A 25,959-nucleotide genomic window follows, 5' to 3' on the forward strand; every position below is an offset into this window, starting at 1 on the left:
CACACAGAGAGGGTCAGGGGGGAGTCAGCGAGAGGCAGTTGGTAAATCCCGGGGTAGCAGAGAGGAGTTTGGAATCCATCATAGAGATTATAATGCCACTCCCAGCTGTGCCCAGTGAAGTGGTTCTTGGGGAGACACACCTGGCGGAGGTATTTGCAAGCCCACAGAGTAGCAGCGGACCTACTGTTTTACACGCAGGGAGTAGTGGAGGAAACATAAAGGTCATTTCATGGAACATAGCGGGTTTATCAAGCAAATTTGGTGATGACCAGTGGCTCACCTTTGTGAGGGAGTTCCATATAATATGTCTCCAGGAGACATGGGAGACAAGTAAGAATTTTTTTATTGAAGGTATAAATCCTTCTTTTCCTCGGCAGTTAGATCAGTGTCAGGAAGAGCCAAGGGGGGCTTGATCATATTTATAGATATGAGACTACAAGGCATATGGAAGAACTTGGCCTGGGACTCAAAGGTCGTTCAAGCTTTAAAACTCACAAACAATTCCCTTAGGATAATTTTAACACATGTTTATAATGCAATATCAAATTTACAGGGTGGGGGCAGTTTCCATGAACTAAACACATGGCTAGAAACGACACGAGGGAAGGGGATGGCTCAATCCCAATTGATTTTAGTAGGAGATTTTAACTGTCACCTTTGCCCCCAAATGAAGGTGAAAGGCCCTCATCTGGAGCATACCCAGGTGGGAAGAGAACTCACTGGCATATTGCACTCATTTGGATTAATTCACACGATGGATATGTTTTCCAAAAAAGAATAGCTTGTTCCCCCCCACATATAAAGGGAGAGGTTGTCATTCATTTATTGATTTTACTTTTGTTACCCCCTTATTAAAGGGGGATTTACTGAGATTCGATATTGAACATAGTGTCTACAACGACCACAACCCACTTACCTTAGTGCTCGGGACACAGTCACAGCTGCAAGTGCTGGAAAAACAGGCTGGGTGCACGGAAGTTGTTGCTACGGACCAAGGCAGATGGCTTAGATGGGCCCAGGTCAATACGGGCTCTTTTAATGCCTCTCTTTTTGATAAAGGACAGCAGGAAATATTGAAGTGTCTAGATGTAGGGGTGGATGGTGTGGAACTAATAGAGGCCTTTAAGACATCGCACATCTAGTAGAAAACTTACTGAAGGCCCCTTCAAGGGGGCCCAGCGGGGCAGCCCCAAGGTGGTTTAACAGGCAATACTCTGGGGCCCTGAGAAAATTGAAAGGAGCGCTTAAACAGAAACCCAGAGATAGGGCTCTGGTGGCTTCTTGTCGTGCAAGCTACAAGTTAGCTGTCAAAGGAAGAAAGAGGAAGCTACAATGCGCTACATGGGAAGAACTAACAGAAGCGGCAGAATCGAAGAACTCTGCTCGCTTCTGGAATGTAATTAATAATCCCTGTTTCTCTGATCCAAACAAGCCGGGGCTAAGTAATAACTTTCTGCCAGATCAATGGCGAGAGCATTTTCAGGGACTGCACAACCATCTTGCCACCCAGAATGAACAGCAAACCCTAAATATACCATTAGGTTGCATCCATGTTGTCTTTACGTTGGACGAAGTAACATTAGGAATAGAGGGTCTGACGAGGAACAAGGCTCCGGGGCCAGACGGGATCCCACCGGACCTTTTTAGGTCAAACACTAAGGTCTGGGCCCCTCTTCTAACAAGGGTACTGAACGCAGCAGTAAACACAAACATGCCAGAATCCTGGTCCTCTGCTATTATCGTGCCAATTTTTAAGAAGGGTAATAATGATAGCCCACAGTGTTACCGGCCAATTTCGCTGATAGACGTTGCAGTTAAAGTCCTGGGGTGGGTGCTTTTAAATAGGCTGACGGATTGGGCAGAGGAGACACAAATTATCACGGACGTGCAATATGGGTTTCGCCCGGGAAAATCCACTGTAAATCAGTGTCTTAATCTGTATCTCATCACTGCTAAATATACTATAGCGAAGACCGGGGCACTATACCTAGCCTTTATGGACCTCACAGCGGCCTTTGATCGCGTGAATCGCAACAAGTTGTGGACTCTAATGAGGGGCCTTGGGGTAGATATAGCCATAATAAACATCCTCCTCTCACTGCATACCAATACGACAGCAGCTGTAAGATATACAAAGGAGGGGGCAGATACAGGGCTTTTTAATTGTTCTACTGGGGTGAGACAAGGATGCATTTTAGCTCCACCTTGCGGAACATTGAGGCTGATGTACCTAGAATAGGGGGCAGAGCAGTCCCGGTGCTGCTGTACACAGACGATGCACCCCACACAGCTTACAGCTTATAATAGACGGCTTTGTAAAATTCATGAATCACTTGGACATGTCCTCGAATATTGCAAAATCATACGTGATGGAGATGGGAAAGAAGCCTAGCAAAAAATATAATTACACTATAGGCTCATACACCCTGGGTAAAGTCCCAGCCTTCGCCTATTTGGGAGTGTTTTTTTATAACCATCTGAACTTTAAACACCTTATAGAGGAAAAGTGTATGACTTTGAACAGGTCCATGGGCTCAATTGCAAATTATGCCCAGAGGTTGGGGTACAGGACTCCGGGTGTGATTTTAAAATTGTATAAATCAGTCTGCTGTGCTAAAGTTCTGTATGGCAGTGAGGTGTGGGGATTTGGTAAACCTACTATCCTGTAAAGGGAAGAGAACAAATATCTAAGGCGGATGCTTAAAGTCCCACAAAGCACGCCAGCATACTGCATACATGAGGAGCTGGGTGTTAGGTACATTTCGGATAGCATAGGAGTGAAGCCCTTAGTATGTTGGCTGAAGATCTGGACCAACGATGAGATGGGCCTGACATGGTTGGTAGTACGGAATTGGCTCTCTCTGGAGCATGCGCAGAAAATCCCATGGCTGAAATACGTTAGGGATTCCTTTGTCAACCTAGGGCGCGCAGACTTATTTTACAATAAAGTCAAAAGATATAAGTGATATTAAAACACTGAACCCAACGTTTGCAATGGGGCAGCGCAAAACTGTTTAACTGGGGAAACACTCGGTGAGAGATTATATTTTAGTTAAAACGTCATAGGGCATAGAACCTTACTTAACATTAATGACTAATGCCCATGATCGTTTTTTGGTAACCCATTTTAGATTAAATTACACCCATCATTTATTGGCAGTACTGGCAGGTTTTATTATAAATTAAAAAGAGATAGGGCCCTGAAGCTGCGACATGAAGTCTCCGCAGGACACCCTCCACCTAGTTTTACTCTGCCCATACTATGCCTACCCCAGGAAACTGTTTCTGAAAGAGCTGTTAAGACAAACTAGATTCAGGCAGGCTCGGGTAGCTTTGCTGTTTTTAAAAATGTCAACCAATATTTTTACTCTTTATTGTGTGACAAACTTTTTAAGAGCCGCTTTAAAGCTACCAATAACAAGGGGGGATTGAGTATATGAATGCGTTTTGTTTTAAAGACTTTTCATTAATGATATTGTATTTTAGCATATTTTAGCTAATTGTACTCCTGTGAATCAATTTTAAGGACTGTTATTTGTATGCTTTTATGGTTTGTCTATCAAGTCGAATAAAGTTGATTATTATTATTATTATTATTATATCTCCCAAAAGGCTTGCCAACCACTTGCAAACCCCAACACATTTTCACTACAGGAGAAGCTGCATTTTATGATGGAAACAAATCAGACATTGCTTGTGGTAGGTTGATAAGAGAAGACAATGATTTATAGACTAACTTGGGAAAGGCAGTCAAAGTTTATGTAACTGCAGTGTCCAAGGAGTTACCTTCAAACAAACATATAAACTTACTCCTGAGGTTGCATAGCCATTTTTTTTACAGAAACACCAAATTTGTAATAAGCATAAACATGAACTCAGAAAGCACTGCTAGTCAATCTCAGTTCTAAAATTTCTGTTTCTATAAAATGGATCAACATGATCTGTTCTTATGCACATCAAGTTTGCTGAACTCACTGAATTAAAAAAATTATTACCAGATTGTGTAAAAAAGTATGTGTACATAAATTTGCACCATTAAGGTAAAACCAGAGCAAATAGATGATCTATTCCAACCTATAGACAGTGTGTAACTTATAAGCTAAAACACTCAGGTTTTCATTAATAGCCAAACAAAAAGGCTTCTATGTTAAAATGATGAAGGTTTTCAGGCAGTGTAAGGCAACTAACAACATCTAAATAAGTCTTCAATCCTTCTTTTTTATAAGTCATATTTGTATATTGATCTATCGAATTGCTTTGAGTCAGTATACATTTATAAAAGTGGATCCAAACATTCCTTTGATGGCAAGACATTTAAGAGCACACTCGCTAATTCCTATGCACAATATCATGTAGACCAAAAAGACAAAAGTGATAAATATTCACCTGTCTGTGAACTTAAACCTCTAATACTTGGTATGTCCATTTGTTTGAAATATTTAATATAATATATTTTTTCAAACTTTGCTTTCTTATATTTGTTTCAAAAACACTAACAAATTAAGCACAGTGATGTGGATCAACTTCTGCTTGAGATGATGGAGGTATTTCCTTCAATCTGGTTACAGGCAGCTAAAATACCAATTTTAATAAAAGTACTTACGTGGCTGGTCGATAATCTGGGATTGATCTGTCCAATGAAATCTTCTCACTGAGGTAGGTATTGTAGCCATATTTCTCATGTGGCCCTTTTGCTTTTTCTGCCTCTTCGGGGGAAAGTGTGGCTGGGAGTCCCCCTTTACCCAGGCCACCATATCCTTCAATGAGTCCCAAATACTTTGATAGGCCTTAGATGAAAGAAAAAGGCATTCATAAATTTCCAACCCAAAACAAAAACCTTTAAAAATAACTAGTCTGCATTTATTTATATAATTTGCAGTTTGGCATCTAAGCTGGAGCAGGTACACATACATTACATTAAGAAGGTCATAGAAATGATCACCTTGGAACATTTTCTTTCATAAAGCTTTTCATGTTATGCTCACTTCACTTTAAATGTGTTTCTTCAAATGGTAAGCGCTAGAAAACAACATTTCAAACTCCTATTAACCATGTTTTCAGAAACCTCTCCAACATTGATTCCAATACCTATAGAAAGAACAATATGTGAATTCGAAGAGTGAAGTGACTTGACGACTATCAATCAACAGAGACAAAGAAATAAACTCTAGTATTTAACAAGCATTGGCATAGCCAATAGGTCTCGCCTTTGGGACCTAATAAGTGTTTAGGTATCCAGCACAATAGCCTTTGTGCAACAACATCAAGTGTTGCATGACTAAACACTTATAAGGTCCCAAAGGTGAGACCCATTGGCTATGCCAATGCTTGTTTTGAGTGAGTGGCTCATGCAGGTATTCCACTGTGAGGTAGAGATGCTGCGAGTGCTTTTACAGGAGCCCCTGTATCTTGGGTCTGGTGTAATACTTCTAGCCCCTATTCCTGTCTTTTTGCACCCAATGCATCCTTAAATGTCCCATGTACAGCCAGGGTATTCACACCTATTACCCCTGCCCTCAAGTGACCTTTTACCTGTCACATGTGGTGGTGGTGGACATGGTGGTGGATGTGGTGGTGGATGTGATGGTGGTGGACATGGTGGTGGTGGAGGATGTGGTGGTGGTTGTGGTGGTGATGGTGGTGGACGTGGTGGTGGTGGACGTGGTGGTGGTGGTTGACGTGGTTGTTGTGGATGTGTACATTGTGGTGGTGGATGTGGTGAGGGACGTGGTGGTGGTGGACAGGGTGGTGGTGGACATGGTGGTGGTGGTGGATGCGATGGTGGTGGACGTGGTGGTGGACATAATGGTGGTGGTGGTGGACGTGGTGGTGATGGTGGACATGGTGGTGGTGGACATGGTGGTAGACGTGGTGGTGGAGGTGGTGGTGGTGGAGGTGATGGTGGTGGACGTGGTGGTGGATGTGGTGGTGGTGGACGTGATGATGGTGGATGTGGTGGTGGATGTGGTGTTGGTGGACGTGGTGGACGTGGTGGTGGTGGACGTGGTGGTGAACAAGGTGGTGGTGGTGGATATGGTGGCGGTGGATGTGGTGGTGGTTGTGGTGGTGGATGTGGTGGTGGACATGGTGGTGGTGGTGGATGTGGTGGTGGTGGATGTTGTGGTGGTGGTGGACATGCTGGGGATGGATGTGGTGGTGGACGTGGTGGTGGTGGACATGGTGGTGGTGGTGGTGGATGTGGTAGTGGATATAGTGGTAGTAGATGTGGTGGTGGACATGTGGTGGTGGACGTGTAGGTGGTGTACATGGTGGTGGTGGACGTGTTGGTGGTAGACATGGTGGTGGGTGTGGTGGTGGACATGGTGGTGGTGCTGGTTGTAGATGTGGTGGTGGATGTGGTGGTGGTGGTGGTGGAGGTGGTGGTGGACATGGTGGTGGTGGATGTGATGGTGGTGGACGTGGTGGTGATGGATGTGGTAGTGGACATGCTGGTGGATGTGGTGGTGGTAGACGTGGTGGTGGTGGACATGGTGGTGGATGCGGTGGTGGTGGACGTGGTGGTGGACATGGTGGTGGACGTGGTGGTGGTAGAAGTTGTGGTGGTGGATGTGGGGGTGGACATGGTGGTGGTGGACATGGTGGTGGTTGACGTGGTGGTGGTGGATGTGGTGGTGGTGGGCATTGTGGTGGGGGACATGGTGGTGGTGGACGTGGTGGTGGTGGATGTGGTGGTGGACGTGGTAGACATGGTGGTGGATGTGGTGGTGGTGGACATGGTGGTGGTGGACATGGTGGTGGACGTGGTGATGGGTGTGGTGGTGGTAGTGGATGTGGTGGTGGTGGACATGTGGTGATGGACATGGTGGTGGTGGACTTGATGGTGGACGTGGTGGTGGTGGATGTGGTGGTGGTGGACATGGTGGTGCTGGACATGGTGGTGGACGTGGTGGTGGTGGACATGGTGGTGGTGGTGGTGGTGGACATGGTGGTGGATGTGGTGGTGGTGGACGTGGTGGTGGTGAACGTGGTGGTGGTGCTGGTGGTGGTAGTGGACGTGGTGGTGGATGTGGTGCTGGTGGATGTGGTGCTGGTGGTTGTGGTGGACATGGCGATGGTGATGGAGGTGGTTGTGGTGGACGTTGTGGACGTAGTGGTAGTGGAACATGGTGGTGGACATGGTGGTGGTGGATGTGGTAGTGGTGGACGTGGTGGGGGTGGATGTGGTGATAGTGTTGCTGGTGGTGGAGATGGATGTCATGGTGGATGTCGTGGTGGCCATAGTGGCCGTGCTGGTGGTAGACATGGTGGTTTACATGGTGGTGGACGTGGTGGTGGTGAACATGGTGGTGATGGTGGATGTGGTGGTGGACACGGTGGTGGTGGACATGGTGGTGGTGGTGGTGGACATGGTGGACGTGGTGCTGGTGGTGGATGTGGTGGTGGACGGGGTGGTGGACGTGGTGGTGGTGGACGTGGTGGTGGATGTGGTGGTGGACATGGTGGTGGTGGTGGATGTGATGGTGGTTGACCTGGTAGTGGTGGAGGATGTGGTGGTGGTTGTGGTGGTTGTGGTGGACGTGGTAGTGGATATGTACATTGTGGTGGTGGACGTGGTGAGGGACGTGGTGGTGGTGGACATGGTGGTGGTGGACGTTTTGATGGTGGACATGGTGGTGGATGTGGTGGTGGACATGGTGGTGGTGCTGGTGGTGGATGTGGTGGTGGTGGACATGGTAGTGGTGGTGGATGTGGTAGTGGTGGTGGACGTGGTGGTGGACATGGTGGTGGTGGACATGGTGGTGGACGTGGTGGTGGAGGTGGTGGAGGTGATGGTGATGGTGGTGGACGTGGTGGTGGATGTGGTGGTGGTGGATGTGGTGGTGGTGGATGTGGTGGTGGATGTGGTGGTGGTGGATGTGGTGGTGGATGTGGTGGATGTGGTGGTGGTGGACGTGGTGGTGAACATGGTGGTGGTGGTGGATATGGTGGTGGTGGATGTGGTGGTGGATATGGTGGTAGATGTGGTGGACATGGTGGAGGTGGTGGATGTGGTGGTGGTGGATGTGGTGGTGGTGGATGTGGTGATGGATGTAGTGGTGGTAGATGTGGTGGTGGTGGATGTGGTGGTGGACATGGAGGTGGTACTGGTTGTGGATGTGGTGGTGGATGTGGTGGTGGTGGTGGTGGTGGAGGTGGTGGACGTGGTGGTGGTGGACATGGTGGTGGTGGACATGGTGGTGGTGGACGTGGTAGTGGACATGGTGGTGGATGTGGTGGTGGTGGACGTGGTGGTGGTGGACATGGTGGTAGACATGGTGGTGGTGGAAGTTGTGGTGGTGGATGTGGGGGTGGACATGGTGGTGGTGGTGGTAGATATGGTGGTGATGGTGGACGTGGTGGTGGACATGATGGTGGTGGACATGGTGGTAGACATGGTGGTGGTGGACGTGGTGGTGGTGAACGTGGTGGTGGTGGACGTGGTAGACATTGTGGTGGTGGTGGACGTGGTGGTGGTAGGTGTGGTGGTGGACTTGGTGGTGGGTGTGGTAGTGGTGGTGGATGTGGTGGTGGTGGACATGGTGGTGGTGGTGGACATGGTGGTGGACGTGGTGATGGGTGTAGTGGTGGTAGTGGATGTGGTGGTGGTGGACATGTGGTGATGGACATGGTGGTGGACTTGGTGGTGGACGTGGTGGTGGTGGACATGGTGGTGCTGGACATGGTGGTGGACGTGGTGGTGGTGGACATGGTGGTGGTGGTGGACATGGTGGTGGATGTGGTGGTGGTGGACATGGTGGTGGTGGACGTGGTGGTGGTGCTGGTGGTGGTAGTGGACGTGGTGGTGGATGTGGTGGTAGTGGATGTGGTGCTGGTGGTTGTGGTGGACATGATGATGGTGGTGGAGGTGGTTGTGGTGGACGTGGTGGACGTAGTGGTAGTGGAATGTGGTGGTGGACATGGTGGTGGTAGATGTGGTAGTGGTGGACGTGGTGGGGGTGGATGTGGTGGTAGTGTTGCTGGTGGTGGATGTCATGGTGGATGTTGTGGGGGCCATGGTGGCTGTGCTGGTGGTGGACATGGTGGTTTACATGGTGGTGGACGTGGTGGTGGTGGACATGGTGGTGATGGTGGATGTGGTGGTGGACATGGTGGTGGTGGACATGGTGGTGGTGGTGGTGGACATGGTGGACGTGGTGCTGGTGGTGGATGTGGTGGTGGACGTGGTGGTGGACGTGGTGGTGGTGGACATGGTGGTGGATGTGGTGGTGGACATGGTGGTGGTGGTGGATGTGATGGTGGTTGACGTGGTGGTGGTGGAGGATGTGGTGGTGGTTGTGGTGGTTGTGGTGGACGTGGTGGTGGATGTGTACATTGTGATGGTGGACGTGGTGAGGGACGTGGTGGTGGTGGACATGTGGTGGTAGACGTGGTGGTGGTGGACATGGTGGTGGTGGATGTGTTGATGGTGGACATGGTGGTGGATGTGGTGGTGGACATGGTGGTGGTGCTGGTTGTGGATGTGGTGGTGGATGTGGTGGTGGTGGTGGTGGAGGTGGTAGACGTGGTGGTGGTGGACATGGTGCTGGTGGTGGATGTGGTAGTGGTGGTGGACGTGGTGGTGGTGGTGGACATGGTGGTGGTGGACATGGTGGTGGACGTGGTGGTGGAGGTGGTGGAGGTGATGGTGATGGTGGTGGACGTGATGGTGGATGTGGTAGTGGTGGATGTGGTGGTGGTGGATGTGGTGGTGGAGGTGGTGGTGGATGTGGTGTTGGTGGATGTGGTGGTGGACGTGGTGGATGTAGTGGTGGTGGACGTGGTGGTGAACATGGTGGTGGTGATGGATATGGTGGTGGTGGACGTGGTGGACGTGGTGGTGGATGTGGTGGTAGATGTGGTGGACATGGTGGAGGTGGTGGATGTGGTGGTGGTGGATGTGGTGGTGGTGGATGTAGTGGTGGATGTAGTGGTGGTAGATGTGGTGGTGGTGGATGTGGTGGTGGACATGGAGGTGGTACTGGTTGTGGATGTGGTGGTGGATGTGGTGGTGGTGGAGGTGGTGGTGGTGGACGTGGTGGTGGTGGACATGGTGGTGGTGGACATGGTGGTGGTGGATGTGGTAGTGGACATGGTGGTGGATGTGGTGGTGGTGAACGTGGTGGTAGTGGGCATGGTGGTGGACATGGTGGTGGTGGAAGTTGTGGTGATGGATGTGGGGGTGGACATGGTGGTGGTGGTGGTAGATGTGGTGGTGATGGTGGACATGGTGGTGGACATGGTGGTGGTGAACATGGTGGTAGACATGGTGGTGGTGGACGTGGTGGTGGTGAATGTGGTGGTGGTGGATGTGGTGGTGGACGTGGTAGACATTGTGGTGGTGGTGGTGGTGGGCGTGGTGGTGGTAGATATGGTGGTGGACTTGGTGGTGGTGTGGTAGTGGTGGTGGATGTGGTGGTGGTGGACATGGTGGTGGATGTGGTGGTGGACATGGTGGTGGTGGTGGATGTGATGGTGGTTGACGTGGTGGTGGTGGAGGATGTGGTGGTGGTTGTGGTGGTTGTGGTGGACGTGGTGGTGGATGTGTACATTGTGGTGGTGGACGTGGTGAGGGACGTGGTGGTGGTGGACATGTGGTGGTAGACGTGGTGGTGGTGGACATGGTGGTGGTGGACGTGTTGATGGTGGACATGGTGGTGGATGTGGTGGTGGACATGGTGGTGGTGCTGGTTGTGGATGTGGTGGTGGATGTGGTGGTGGTGGTGGTGGAGGTGGTAGACGTGGTGGTGGTGGACATGGTGCTGGTGGTGGATGTGGTGGTGGTGGTGGACGTGGTGGTGGTGGTGGACATGGTGGTGGTGGACATGGTGGTGGACGTGGTGGTGGAGGTGGTGGAGGTGATGGTGATGGTGGTGGACGTGATGGTGGATGTGGTAGTGGTGGATGTGGTGGTGGTGGATGTGGTGGTGGAGGTGGTGGTGGATGTGGTGTTGGTGGATGTGGTGGTGGACGTGGTGGATGTGGTGGTGGTGGACGTGGTGGTGAACATGGTGGTGGTGATGGATATGGTGGTGGTGGACGTGGTGGTGGATGTGGTGGTAGATGTGGTGGACATGATGGAGGTGGTGGATGTGGTGGTGGTGGATGTGGTGGTGGTGGATGTGGTGGTGGATGTAGTGGTGGTTTATGTGGTGGTGGTGGATGTGGTGGTGGACATGGAGGTGGTACTGGTTGTGGATGTGGTGGTGGATGTGGTGGTGGTGGTGGTGGAGGTGGTGGTGGTGGACGTGGTGGTGGTGGACATGGTGGTGGTGGACATGGTGGTGGTGGATGTGGTAGTGGACATGGTGGTGGATGTGGTGGTGGTGAACGTGGTGGTAGTGGACATGGTGGTGGACATGGTGGTGGTGGAAGTTGTGGTGGTGGATGTGGGGGTGGACATGGTGGTGGTGGTGGTAGATGTGGTGGTGATGGTGGACGTGGTGGTGGACATGGTGGTGGTGAACATGGTGGTAGACATGGTGGTGGTGGACGTGGTGGTGGTGAATGTGGTGGTGGTGGATGTGGTGGTGGATGTGGTAGACATTGTGGTGGTGGTGGTGGTGGGCGTGGTGGTGGTAGATATGGTGGTGGACTTGGTGGTGGTGTGGTAGTGGTGGTGGATGTGGTGGTGGTGGACATGGTGGTGATAGACGTGGTGGTGGACGTGGTGATGGGTGTGGTGGTGGTAGTGGATGTGGTGGTGGTGGACATGTGGTGATGGACATGGTGGTGGTGGTGGTAGACTCGGTGGTGGACGTGGTGGTGGTGGATGTGGTGGTGGTGGACATGGTGGTGCTGGACATGGTGGTGGACGTGGTGGTGGTGGACATGGTGGTGGTGGTGTTGGTGGACATGGTGGTGGACGTGGTGGTGGTGGACGTGGTGGTGGTGCTGGTGGTGGTAGTGGACGTGGTGGTGGGTGTGGTGGTGGTGGATGTGGTGCTGGTGGTTGTGGTGGACATGGTGATGGTGGTGGAGGTGGTTGTGGTGGACGTGGTGGACGTAGTGGTAGTGGAACATGGTAGTGGACATGGTGGTGGTGGATGTGGTAGTGGTGGACGTGGTGGGGGTGGATGTGGTGGTGGTGGTGCTGGTGGTGGAGGTGGATGTGGTGGTGGATGTGGTGGTGGCCATGGTGGCCATGCTGGTGGTGGACATGGTGGTTTACATGGTGGTGGATGTGGTGGTGGTGGACGTGGTGGTGATGGTGGATGTGGTGGTGGACACGGTGGTGGTGGACATGGTGGTAGTGGTGGTGGACATGGTGGACGTGGTGCTGGTGGTGGATGTGGTGGTGGACGTGGTGGTGGACGTGGTGGTGGTGGACGTGGTGGTGGATGTGGTGGTGGACATGGTGGTGGTGGTGGATATGATGGTGGTTGACGTGGTGGTGGTGGAGGATGAGGTGGTGGTTGTGGTGGTGGTGGTGGATGTGGTGGTGGTGGTGGTGGACGCGGTGGTGGTGGACGTGGTGGTGGTGGATGTGGTGGTAGTGGTGAATGTGGGGGTGGTGGTGGACATGGTGGTTGTGGTGGACGTGGTGGTGGATGTATACATTGTGGTGGTGGACGTGGTGAGGGACGTGGTGGTGGTGGACATGTGGTGGTAGATGTGGTGGTGGTGGACATGGTGGTGGTGGACGTGTTGATGGTGGACATGGTGGTGGATGTGGTGGTGGACATGGTGGTGGTGCTGGTTGTGGATGTGGAGGTGGTGGTGGTGGACGTGGTGGTGGTGGACATGGTGGTGGTGGTGGATGTGGTAGTGGTGGTGGACATGGTGGTGGACGTGGTGGTGGAGGTGGTGGAGGTGATGGTGATGGTGGTGGACGTGGTGGTGGATGTGGTGGTGGTGGATATGGTGGTGGTGGATGTGGTGATGGATGTGGTGGTGGATGTGGTGGATGTGGTGTTGGTGGATGTAGTGGTAGACGTGGCGGTGAACATGATGGTGGTGGTGGATATGGTGGTGGTAGACGTGGTGGTGGATGTGGTGGTAGATGTGATAGACATGGTGGAGGTGGTGGATGTGGTGGTGGTGGACGTGGTGGTGGTGGACATGGTGGGGGTGGATGTGGTGATGGATGCAGTGGTGGTGGATGTGGTGGTGGTGGATGTGGTGGTGGATGTAGTGGTGGTAGATGTGGTGGTGGTAGATGTGATGGTGGACATGGTGGTGGTGGAAGTTGTGGTGGTGGATGTGGGGATGGACATGGTGGTAGCAGACATGGTGGTGGTGGACGTGGTGGTGGTGGATGTGGTGGTGGTGGTGGTGGGCATGGTGGTGGGGGACATGATGGTGGTGGACGTGGTGGTGGTGGATATGGTGGTGGACATGGTAGACATGGTGGTGGATGTGGTGGTAGTGGACGTGGTGGTGGTGGACATGGTGGTGAATGTGGTGATGGGTGTGGTGGTGGTAGTGGATGTGGTGGTGGTGGACATGTGGTGATTAACATGGTGGTGGTGGACTTGGTGGTGGACGTGGTGGTGGTGAATGTGGTGGTGGTGGACATGGTGGTGCTGGACGTGGTGGTGGACGTGGTGGACATGGTGGTGGTGGTGGACATGGTGGTGGATGTGGTGGTGGTGGAAGTGGTGGTGGTGGACGTGGTGGTAGTGCTGGTGGTGATAGTAGACGTGGTGGTGGATGTGGTGCTGGTAGATGTGGTGCTGGTGGTTGTGGTGGACATGGCAATGATGGTGGAGGTGGTTGTGGTGGACGTGGTAGACGTAGTGGTAGTGGAACATGGTGGTGGACATGGTGGTGGTAGATGTGGTAGTGGTGGACGTGGTGGGGGTGGATGTGGTGGTGCTGGTGGTGAAAGTGGATGTCGTGGTGGATGTCGTGGTGGCCATGGTGGCCGTGCTGGTGGTGGACATGGTGGTTTACATGGTGGTGGACGTGGTGGTGGTGGACATGGTGGTGATGGTGGATGTGGTGGTGGACACGGTGGTGGTGGACATGGTGGTGGTGGTAGTGGACATGATGGACGTGGTGCTGGTGGTGGATGTGGTGGTGGACATGGTGGTGATGGATGTGGTGGTGGATGTGGTGGTGGACATGGTGGTGGTGGTGGATGTGATGGTGGTTGACGTGGTGGTGGTAGAGGATGTTGTGGTGGTTGTGGTGATGGTGGTGGACGTGGTGGTTGTGGTGGATGCGGTGGTGGTGGACATGGTGGTGGTGGATGTGGTGGTAGTGGTGGATGTGGGGGTGGTGGTGGATATGGTGGTTGTGGTAGACGTGGTGGTGGATGTGTACATTGTGGTGGTGGACGTGGTGAGGGACGTGGTGGTGGTGGACATGTGATGGTAGACGTGGTGGTGGTGGACATGGTGGTGGTGGACGTGTTGATGGTGGACATGGTGGTGGATGTGGTGGTGGACATGGTGGTGGTGCTGGTTGTGGATGTGGTGATGGATGTGGTGGGGGTGGTGGTGGAGGTGGTGGTGGTGGACGTGGTGGTGGTAGACATGGTGGTGGTGGTGGATGTGGTAGTGGTTGTGGACGTGGTGGTGGTGGTGGTGGTGGACATGGTGGTGGTGGACATGGTGGACGTGGTGGTGGAGGTGGTGGAGGTGATGGTGATGGTGGTGGACGTGGTGGTGGATGTGGTGGTGGTGGATTCGGTGGTGGTGGATGTGGTGGTGGATGTGGTGGTGGATGTGGTGTTGGTGGATGTGGTGGTGGACATGGTGGATGTGGTGGTGGTGGACGTGGTGGTGAACATGGTGGTGATGGTGGATATGGTGGTGGTGGACGTGGTGATGGATGTGTTGGTAGATGTGGTGGACATGGTGGAGGTGGTGGATGTGGTGGTGGTGGATGTGGTGGTGGTGGACATGGTGGGGGTGGATGTGGTGGTGGATGCGGTGGTGGTGGATGTGGTGGTGGTGGATGTGGTGGTGGATGTAGTGGTGGTAGATGTGGTGGTGGTGGATGTGGTGGTGGACATGAAGGTGGTACTGGTTGTGGATGTGGTGGTGGATGTGGTGGTGGTGGTGGTGGAGGTGGTGGTGGTGGACGTGGTGGTGGTGGACATGGTGGTGGTGGACATGGTGGTGGTGGACGTGGTAGTGGACATGGTGGTGGATGTGGTGGTGGTGGACATGGTGGTGGTGGACATGGTGGTGGATGTGGTGGTGGTGGACGTGATGGTGGTGGACATGGTGGTGGACATGGTGGTGGTGGAAGCTGTGGTGGTGGATGTGGGGGTAGACATGGTGGAGGTGGTGGATGTGGTGGTGGTGGATGTGGTGGTGGTGGACATGGTGGGGGTGGATGTGGTGGTGGATGCGGTGGTGGTGGATGTGGTGGTGGTGGATGTGGTGGTGGATGTAGTGGTGGTAGATGTGGTGGTGGTGGATGTGGTGGTGGACATGGAGGTGGTATTGGTTGTGGATGTGGTGGTGGATGTGGTGGTGGTGGTGGTGGAGGTGGTGGTGGTGGACGTGGTGGTGGTGGACATGGTGGTGGTGGACATAGTGGTGGTGGACGTGGTGGTGGACATGGTGGTGGATGTGGTGGTGGTGGACATGGTGGTGGTGGACATGGTAGTGGATGTGGTGGTGGTGGACGTGGTGGTGGATGTGGTGGTGGACATGGTGGTGGTGGTGGATGTGATGGTGGTTGACGTGGTGGTGGTGGAGGATGTTGTGGTGGTTGTGGTGGTGGTGGTGGACGTGGTGGTGGTGGTGGATGCGGTGGTGATGGACATGGTGGTGGTGGATGTGGTGGTAGTGGTGGATGTGGGGGTGGTGGTGGACATGGTGGTTGTGGTGGACGTGGTGGTGGATGTGTACATTGTGGTGGTGGACATGGTGAGGGACGTGGTGGTGGTGGACATGTGGTGGTAGACGTGGTGATGGTGGACATGGTGGTGGTAGACGTGTTGATGGTGGACATGGTGGTGGATGTGGTGGTGGACATGGTGGTGGTGCTGGTTGTGGATGTGGTGGTGGATGTGGTGGTGGTGGAGGTGGTGGTGGTGGATGTGGTGGTGGTGGACATGGTGGTGGTGGTGGATGTGGTAGTGGTGGTGGACGTGGTGGTGGTGGTGGATGCGGTGGTGATGGACATGGTGGTGGTGGATGTGGTGGTAGTGGTGGATGTGGGGGTGGTGGTGGACATGGTGGTTGTGGTGGACGTGGTGGTGGATGTGTACATTGTGGTGGTGGACATGGTGAGGGACGTGGTGGTGGTGGACATGTGGTGGTAGACGTGGTGATGGTGGACATGGTGGTGGTGGACGTGTTGATGGTGGACATGGTGGTGGATGTGGTGGTGGACATGGTGGTGGTGCTGGTTGTGGATATGGTGGTGGATGTGGTGGTGGTGGAGGTGGTGGTGGTGGATGTGGTGGTGGTGGACATGGTGGTGGTGGTGGATGTGGTAGTGGTGGCGGACGTGGTGGTGGTGGTGGACATGGTGGTGATGGACATGGTGGTGGACGTGGTGGTGGAGGTGGTGGATGTGGTGGTGGTGGACGTGGTGGTGAACATGGTGATGATGGTGGATATGGTGGTGGTGGACGTGGTGGTGGATGTGGTGGTAGATGTGGTGGACATGGTGGAGGTTGTGGATGTGGTGGTGGTGGATGTGGTTGTGGTGGACATGGTGGGGGTGGATGTGGTGGTGGATGCGGTGGTGGTGGATGTGGTGGTGGTGGATGTGGTGGTGGATGTAGTAGTGGTAGATGTGGTGGTGGTGGATGTGGTGGTGGACATGGAGGTGATACTGGTTGTGGATGTGGTGGTGGATGTGGTGGTGGTGGTGGTGGAGGTGGTGGTGGTGGACGTGGTAGTGGTGGACATGGTGGTGGTGGACATGGTGGTGGTGAACGTGGTAGTGGACATGGTGGTGGATGTGGTGGTGGTGGACATGGTGGTGGTGGACATGGTGGTGGATGTGGTGGTGGTGGACGTGATGGTGGTGGACATGGTGGTGGACATGGTGGTGGTGGAAGTTGTGGTGGTGGATGTGGGGGTGGACATGGTGGTGGTGGTGGTAGATGTGGTGGTGATGGTGGATGTGGTGGTGGACATGGTGGTGGACATGGTAGACATTGTGGTGGTGGTGGTGGATGTGGTGGTGGTAGACGTGGTGGTGGACTTGGTGGTGGGTGTGGTAGTGGTGGTGGATGTGGTGGTGGTGGACATGGTGGTGGTGGACGTGGTGGTGGACGTGGTGATGGGTGTGGTGGTGGTAGTGGATTTGGTGGTGGTGGACATGTGGTGATGGACATGGTGGTGGTGGTGGTGGACTTGGTGGTGGACGTGGTGGTGGTGGATGTGGTGGTGGTGGACATGGTGGTGCTGGACGTGGCGGTGGATGTGGTGGTGGTGGACATAGTGGTGGTGGTGGACATGGTGGTGGATATGGTGGTGGTGGACGTGGTGGTAGTGGACGTGGTGGTGGTGCTGGTGGTGGTAGTGGACGTGGTGGTGGATGTGGTGGTGGTGGATGTGGTGCTGGTGGTTGTGGTGGACATGGCGATGGTGGTGGAGGTGGTTGTGATGGACGTGGTGGACGTAGTGGTAGTGGAACGTGGTGGTGGACATGGTGGTGGTGGATGTGGTAGTAGTGGATGTGGTGGGGGTAGATGTGGTAGTGGTGGTGCTGGTGGTGGAGGTGGATGTTGTGGTGGATGTGGTGGTGGCCATGGTGGCCGTGCTGGTGGTGGACATGGTGGTTTACATGGTGGTGGACGTGGTGGTGGTGGACATGGTGGTGATGGTGGATGTGGTGGTAGACACGGTGGTGGTGGACATGGTGGTAGTGGTGGTGGACATGGTGGATGTGGTGCTGGTGGTGGATGTGGTGGTGGACGTGGTGGTGGATGTGGTGGTGGTGGACGTGGTGGTGGATGTGGTGGTGGACATGGTGGTGGTGGTGGATGTGATGGTGGTTGACGTGGTGGTGGTGGAGGATGTGGTGGTGGTTGTGGTGGTGGTGGTGGACGTGGTGGTGGTGGTGGACACGGTGGTGGTGGACGTGGTGGTGGTGGATGTGGTGGTAGTGGTGGATGTGGGGGTGGTGGTGGGGGTGGTGGTTGTGGTGGACGTGGTGGTGGATGTGTACATTGTGGTGGTGGACATGGTGAGGGACGTGGTGGTGGACATGTGGTGGTAGATGTGGTGGTGGTGGACATGGTGGTGGTGGACGTGTTGATGGTGGACATGGTGGTGGATGTGGTGGTGGACATGGTGGTGGTGCTGGTGGTGGATGTGGTGGTGGATGTGGTGGTGGTGGTGGTGGAGGTGGTGGTGGTGGACATGGTGGTGGTGGACATGGTGGTGGTGGTGGATGTGGTAGTGGTGGTGGATGTGGTGGTGGTGGTGGACATGGTGGTGGTGGACATGGTGTTGGACGTGGTGGTGAAGGTGGTGGAGGTGATGGTGATGGTGGTGGATGTGGTGATGGATGTGGTGGTGATGGATGTGGTGGTGGATGTGGTGGTAGATGTGGTGGATGTGGTGTTGGTGGATGTGGTGGTGGACGTGGTGGATGTGGTGGTGGTGGACGTGGTAGTGAACATGGTGGTGGTGGTGGATATGGTGGTGGTGGACGTGGTGGTGGATGTGGTGGTAGATGTCGTAGACATGGTGGAGGTGGTGGATGTGGTGGTGGTGAACGTGGTGGTGGTGGACATGGTGGGGGTGGATGTGGTGATGGATGCAGTCGTGGTGGATGTGGTGGTGGTGGATGTGGTGGTGGATGTAGTGGTGGTAGATGTGGTGGTGGATGTGGTGGTAGACATGGAGGTGGTACTGGTTGTGGATGTGGTGGTGGATGTGGTGGTGGTGGTGGTGGAGGTGGTGGTGGTGGACGTGGTGGTGGTGGACATGGTGGTGGTGGACGTGGTGGTAGTGGATGTGGTAGTGGACATGGTGGTGGATGTTGTGGTGGTGGACGTGGTGGTGGTGGACATGGTGGTGGATGTGGTGGTGGTGGATGTGGTGGTGGTGGACATGGTGGTGGACATGGTGGTGGTGGAAGTTGTGGTGGTAGATGTGGGGGTGGACATGGTGGTGGTGGTGGTAGATGTGGTGGTGATGGTGGACGTGGTGGTGGACATGGTGGTGGTGGACATGGTGGTAGACATAGTGGTGGTGGATGTGGTGCTGGTGGTTGTGGTAGACATGGCGATGGTGGTGGAGGTGGTTTTGGTAGATGTGGTGGACGTGGTGGACGTAGTGGTAGTGGAACGTGGTGGTGGACATGGTGGTGGTGGTTGTGGTAGTGGTGGATGTGGTGGGGGTGGATGTGGTGGTGGTGGTGGTGCTGGTGGTGGAGGTGGATGTCGTGGTGGATGTGGTGGTGGCCATGGTGGCCGTGCTGGTGGTGGACATGGTGGTTTACATGGTGGTGGACGTGGTGGTGGTGGACATGGTGGTGATGGTGGATGTGGTGGTGGACACGATTGTGGTGGACATGGTGGTAGTGGTGGTGGTCATGGTGGACGTGATGCTGGTGGTGGATGTGGTGGTGGACATGGTGGTGGACGTGGTGGTGGATGTGGTGGTGGACATGGTGGTGGTGGTAGATGTGATGGTGGCTGACGTGGTGGTGGTGGAGGATGTGGTGGTGGTTGTGGTGGTGGTGGTGGACGTGGTGGTGGTGGTGGACACGGTGGTGGTGGACGTGGTGGTGGTGGATGTGGTGGTAGTGGTGGATGTGGGGGTGGTGGTGGATATGGTGGTTGTGGTGGATGTGGTGGTGGATGTGTACATTGTGGTGGTGGACGTGGTGAGGGACGTGGTTGTGGTGGACATGTGGTGGTAGATGTGGTGGTGTTGGACATGGTGGTGGTGGATGTGTTGATGGTGGACATGGTGGTGGATGTGGTGGTGGACATGGTGGTGGTGCTGGTGGTGGATGTGGTGGTGGATATGGTGGTGGTGGTGGTGGTGGACATGGTGGTGGTGGACATGGTGGTGGTGGTGGATGTGGTAGTGGTGGTGGACGTGGTAGTGGTGGTGGACATGGTGGTGGTGGACATGGTGGTGAACGTGGTGGTGGAGGTGGTGGAGGTGATGGTGATGGTGGTGGACGTGGTGGTGGATGTGGTGGTGGTGGATGTGGTGGTGGTGGATGTGGTGGTGGATTTGGTGGTGGATGTGGTAGATGTGGTGTTGGTGGATGTGGTGGTGGATGTGGTGGATGTGGTGGTGGTGGACGTGGTGGTGAACATGATGGTGGTGGTGGATATGGTGGTGGTGGACGTGGTGGTGGATGTGGTGGTAGATGTGGTAGACATGGTGGAGATGGTGGATGTGGTGGTGGTGGACGTGGTGGTGGTGGACATGGTGGGGTTAATGTGGTGATGGATGCAGTCGTGGTGGATGTGGTGGTGGTGGATGTGGTGGTGGATGTAGTGGTGGTAGATGTGGTGGTGGATGTGGTGGTGGACATGGAGGTGGTATTGATTGTGGATGTGGTGGTGGATGTGGTGGTGGTGGACGTGGTGGTGGTGGATGTGGTAGTGGACATGGTGGTGGATGTGGTGGTGGTAGACGTGGTGGTGGTGGACATGGTGGTGGATGTGGTGGTGGCGGACGTGGTGGTGGTGGACATGGTGGTGGACATGGTGGTGGTGGAAGTTGTGGGGGTGGATGTGGGGGTGGACATGGTGGTGGTAGATGTGGTGGTGATGGTGGACGTGGTGGTGGACATGGTGGTGGTGGACATGGTGGTAGACATAGTGGTGGTGGATGTGGTGGTGGTGAACTTGGTGGTGGTGGATGTGGTGGTGGACGTGGTAGACATTGTGGTGGTGGTGGACGTGGTGGTGGTAGATGTGGTGGTGGACTTGGTGGTGGGTGTGGTAGTGGTGGTAGATGTGGTGGTGGTGGACATGGTGGTGGTGGTGATGGACATGGTGGTGGTGGTGGACTTGGTGGTGGACGTGGTGGTGGTGGTGGATGTGGTGGTTGTGGATGTGGTGGTGGTGGTGGTGGACATGGTGGTGGTAGACGTGGTGGTGGTGCTGGTGGTGGTAGTGGACGTGGTGGTGGATGTGGTGGTGGTGGATGTGGTGCTGGTGGTTGTGGTGGACATGGCGATGGTGGTGGAGGTGGTTGTGGTGGACGTGGTGGTGGACGTGGTGGCGGTGGAACGTGGTGGTGGACATGGTGGTGGTGGATGTGGTAGTGGTGGACGTGGTGGTTGTGGACGTGGTGGTGGGCATGGTGGTGGGGGATGTGGTGGTGGTGAACGTTTTGGTGGTGGATGTGGTGGTGGACATGGTAGACATGGTGGTGGATGTGGGGGTGGTGGTGGTGGACGTGGTGGTGGTAGACATCGTGGTGGATGTGGTGGTGGGTGTGGTAGTGGTGGTGGATGTGGTGGTGGTGGACATGGTGGTGGTGGTGATGGACATGGTGGTGGTGGTGGTGGACTTGGTGGTGGACGTGGTGGTGGTGGTGGATCTGGTGGTGGTGGATGTGGTGGTGGTGGACGTGGTGGTGGAAATGGTGGTGGTGGACTTTGTGGTGGTGGTGGACATGGTGGTGATGGACGTGGTGGTGGTGGATGTGGTGCTGGTGGTGGTAGTCGATGTGGTGGTGGATGTGGTGGTGGTGGATGTGGTGCTGGTGGTTGTGGTGGACATGGCGATGGTGGTGGAGGTGGTTGTGGTGGATGTGGTGGTGGTGGTGGACGTGGTGGCGGTGGAACGTGGTGGTGGACATGGTGGTGGTGGATGTGGTAGTGGTGGACGTGGTGGTGGTGGATGTGGTGGTGGTGGTGCTGGTGGTGGAGGTGGATGTCGAGGTGGATGTGGTGGTGGCCATGGTGGTGGTGCTGGTGGTGGACATGGTGGTTGTTGACATGGTGGTGGACGTGGTGGTGGTGGACGTGGTGGTGGTGGACATGGTGGTGGTGGTGGTGGACATGGTAGACGTGGTGCTGGTGGTGGATGTGGTGGTGGACGTGGTGGTGGACATGGTGGTGTGGACGTGGTGGTGGATGTGGTGGTGGACATGGTGGTGGTGGTGGACGTGGTGGTGGTGGATGTGGTGGTGGAAGTGGTAGTGGTGCTGGTGGTGGTGGTGGACGTGGTTGTGAACGTGGTGGTGGTGGACTTGGTGGTGGTGGACGTGGTGGTGGTGGTGCAAGTGCGAGTGAAAGAGAGAGTGAGTGAGGGGGAATGAAAAAAAAGCACGGCCCGTGCCAGATAAAGTACTGACACTGCTTGAGTTATTGAATGCACTTTATGCCCCGCAGCTGGTAGTAGGAAAGTAACATGCAAACATAATGCAATTAATGTGGTGGGACACTTTGGAGAGAGAGCAGTGCATGAGGGAAAACTTATAATGTGATATTTTAGGGCTCAGTAGTGTCTACCTTATATTGAGGCTATTGTTAATTGTTGTTACAAAGGAAATTGTAAGATGAATTGCTGTCTCTGTGTGACCTGCGACAAGAAAGAGAGAAATGTGCCAGTGGAAGAACGTCATTGTTTTTGCTTTCCATTAAAGAGGCTAATGAGGAAAAAAAGAAAAAAAAAAAAAGAAAGAGAGAGAGCGAGAGACAGAGTGCGAGCGAAAGAGTGAGTGAGGGGGGAATGAAAAATAAAACGCGGCCCGCGCTGTGTTTAATGACTGTGAATGACTAATGCTGACACACAAACAAGCAGCAGCTGTTTTCAAGCACACTCGTGCTTGTGGTGGCATCCGCCTTTCGGGAGCGAGCAGCGGCCAAATAGCATGCGCGCCGCTGCTAGCTCCCGCAAGGTGGATGCCACCACAAGCACGAGTGTGCTTGAAAAGGAATAGACCGATTGCTAAAGGCCCTCCTAAGCAGCGCATGCGCGCTACCTAGCCAAGATCTAAAAATGTTGACTTCTTATTCCAGCAGTAACAGGAAAAATATCTAACAAAGTTTCCCATAACACAACACATAACAGATGAGGGGTGTCGCTGCAATGCAGAGTTTTCAGCATCAATATTGAGCATCCATCAACGAGAGATATGAGGACCTTGATCGGAGATGCTCTGCGCCGCCAGCAATGCCTCAGTTCCGAAGATGCTATGGTGATGTGGTCTCTCTGTGCTGTGCCCAAATCACACAACTGCAGCGATGCGTCAGTTCTGCTTTAGGATGCAGCCAAGGAGATGCAGCAGTTTGGCTAGAAGATGCAGGCTCAGCAGAGGAGATGCATTGGTTCTGCTGGTAAGCACCTCAGGCCCACTTCCAAGGGTCCAGTAATAGGGTGGCACCAATTGGCAGGGTAGACTCACAGACAGCAGAGTTCAGGTGCAGATGCAAGGTTGTTGGAAGACTGTTATGTCCCTGATGCTACGGATCAGGAGGCAGCAGGTCAGCACAGCAAAGCAGGAGACCAGCAAAGTAGCAGTCCAGCAGAGTGGCAGTCCTTACAGCAGTCTTTCTTCCTGGCAGAGTATCCACTGGTCCAGAAGTGTAGTGAAGTGGTGGTGTCTGAGGTCCAGTACTTATACCCAGTGGTGCCTTTGAAGTGGGGGAGACTTTTAAGACAAGCCTTTGATATGCACAGATGCCGCGCCCTGTGCCCCATCGTTCCAGACTAACTAAAGGGGTTAGGCAGCCCTTTTTGTGGAGACAGAGCACAGCTGATTCAGCTGTGAGGTTGGGTCCAGCTCCTCCTTCCCATCCTCCCAGGATAGCCCACTCAGTCGCACCTCAGCTCCTATTGTGTGCAGTAGTCTTAGGGAATGCAAAAAGCCAAACTGCCAACTACACCCAGGCATGTGCCCAGAGACATTTTCAGGATAGTAATTTCAAATCTGATTTCACCATAAGTTTAGATGTTTTATTATTAGGATTCCAGAGACACCAAATATGAGTCAATTACATATTCCCATTTGGAAAATACACGTATAAATGATAATAAGGCAATCCCAATGTTATCCTGGGGGAAATATAGGCCTTGCAATAGTGAAACATGAATTTAAGAGATTTTTACTACCAGGATATGCAAAACTTGAAAGTACATGCCATGTTTTTTTAAGTACATTGCACCCTGCCCTTGGAGGGCCTACCTTAGATTTGGCCTGGTAAGAGATGTGGTCAACATGGCAGTTTAAAATGCACACACATAGGTTCTGCTATGGCAGGTGTGAGACATGTTTAAAGGGCTATTTAAGTGGGTGGCACAATCAGTGCTGCAGGTCTACTAGTAGCATTTAATTTAGAGCCCTAGGCACAGGGCATGTGTAGTGCACTTTACTAGGGACCTATAAGTAAAAAGAAATTTCCAATTGTGGATAAGCCAATTATACCATGTTTTAGGGAATGAGCACAAGCACTTTATCCCTGGTTGGCAGTGGTATAGAGAGCAGAATCTTAAGGCCAGCAAAAATGTATTCAGCAAAAACGGGACGTCTGAAATAAAAAAGTTAGGGGAAACAGCGCAAGGATGCTAGCTCTAACACAATGCTTTTTCGGTCTTCTTCTATTTAACTTTAACTTGCACCAAGATAGTCTGGTCAGTTCCATCTGTGCACAGTTGTTCCTCTGCTCCCGTGTGTTACTCTTGAAAAGTCATCAGATTGAAGCATGTACATATAGCCTTGGCAAATCATATCTGATATATTACAACATATATACCAGCAGAGCATACTATAATCACTAATTCGGATATTTATACAATGGAAGTGGTTGATATATGCATTGGACTTTACTCACTTCATCACACAAAACTGAAATACGTAATACTTTTACGCACACTCGTGCCCTAAGGTAATTGTAACTTGCACCTTTGCCATGCACTGCTTATTACCCCAAATATTACATAATTGATAATATCACTGCAACATTTGCAATGAAATTATTGATGGAAAACTGTTCATTAAGGGGGGGCGCGACTTATAGTTTCCTTAGAGTGCGAGCAATAGTTACCTCGCGATAACTATAACTGGTGAACTTCGATGGTTTTTAGAGCTTAAAATGGTATGTTGTTACTGGACATTTCACCTAACTATACCCTTACTTTAACCTTCATTTTTTTCAGTGACCTTCTAGTTTCTTTTTACGTGAAGTAATATTTTATTACTATACGTAAATCCAACCACCCTCTGCGCATGCTGCTAACCCCCCGCATGCAGCCAAACCAATGCTGCGCACAGCCTTTGGCAATGCATGGTGGGGGCGTTACCAAAAAGGCCTGGCTTGTGACCTAGCCCTGTGGCCAAACCCCAAAGGCAACCAACCCCACACTGCGCAGGATGTTCGGTTGTGCATGGCGGGGATTTGGCCACAGGGCCTGGCCATGGTCAGGTTGTGCAGTTCACCATCCTCATGTAGCTAACCCCCCCCAGATTCAGCCTACCACATGCTGCGCAGTGCCTGCGGCCATGCGTGGTGGTGGGTTGGCAGCAGGCCATTCAGCCCCACGCTGTGCACAGCCTTCGGCTGCCCGTGGTGGCGGGGGTGAGTCTTTGCCACATGGTGGAGGATTGGCTTTTGGTCCCTGAGGCCCCATCCCTGGGGCCAAAAGCAATTAAACAGGGGAGGAGCATCCATCCCTCAGGAGACACCATTCCTCAGGGTCCTATGTATTGTAAAGGGGAGGCTGGCTTCATGGCTACTGAAGCAGTATTTTCGTCTCTTTAACTCAGCTGTCTGAGTGTTTCCACTCAAAATTAAAAGCAACTTCAAGTGCCTTTTTATCTAGCTCCGTGACTCTAAATTCCTCTCATCCATTCCACTATACACATTTCTAGTCCAAAAAGTTCAAATCTGGCCTTTTTAAACCTTGTCTCTCATGAAGATATACCTTCTAAATTCTCCTTTTGATCACAGCTTGACTCTTTGGCTAAAATAACACAAATTGTATTGTCATCTTTGGCTCCTTATCTTTACTCAATGTGTTGAAGCCTGCAGCTGATCCTATTTTTTCCTCATTGTTATGGGTTTATATCACTCTTTCCATTCACTACTGGAAATACTGAGAGCATCGGTAATCAATTGCTA

General features: G+C 53.1%; 1 protein-coding gene across 2 annotated transcripts in view; it reads right to left on the minus strand.

The window, feature by feature from the left end:
* LOC146859237 (polypeptide N-acetylgalactosaminyltransferase 17-like) overlaps positions 1 to 25,959 on the minus strand; it is a 1,122,647-nt gene that overhangs the window by 1,057,017 nt on the left and 39,671 nt on the right. For both annotated transcript variants that reach the window (XM_085649922.1, XM_085649923.1), the window contains exon 2: positions 4,604 to 4,787. In XM_085649922.1, coding sequence (XP_085506048.1) covers positions 4,604 to 4,787 — 184 coding nt within the window. The remainder of the gene's footprint in view (positions 1 to 4,603; positions 4,788 to 25,959) is intronic.

Source organism: Triturus cristatus, chromosome 3_2 (genome assembly GCF_964204655.1).
Source record: "Triturus cristatus chromosome 3_2, aTriCri1.1, whole genome shotgun sequence".
In the NCBI taxonomy this organism is placed as follows: Eukaryota; Metazoa; Chordata; class Amphibia; order Caudata; family Salamandridae; genus Triturus; species Triturus cristatus.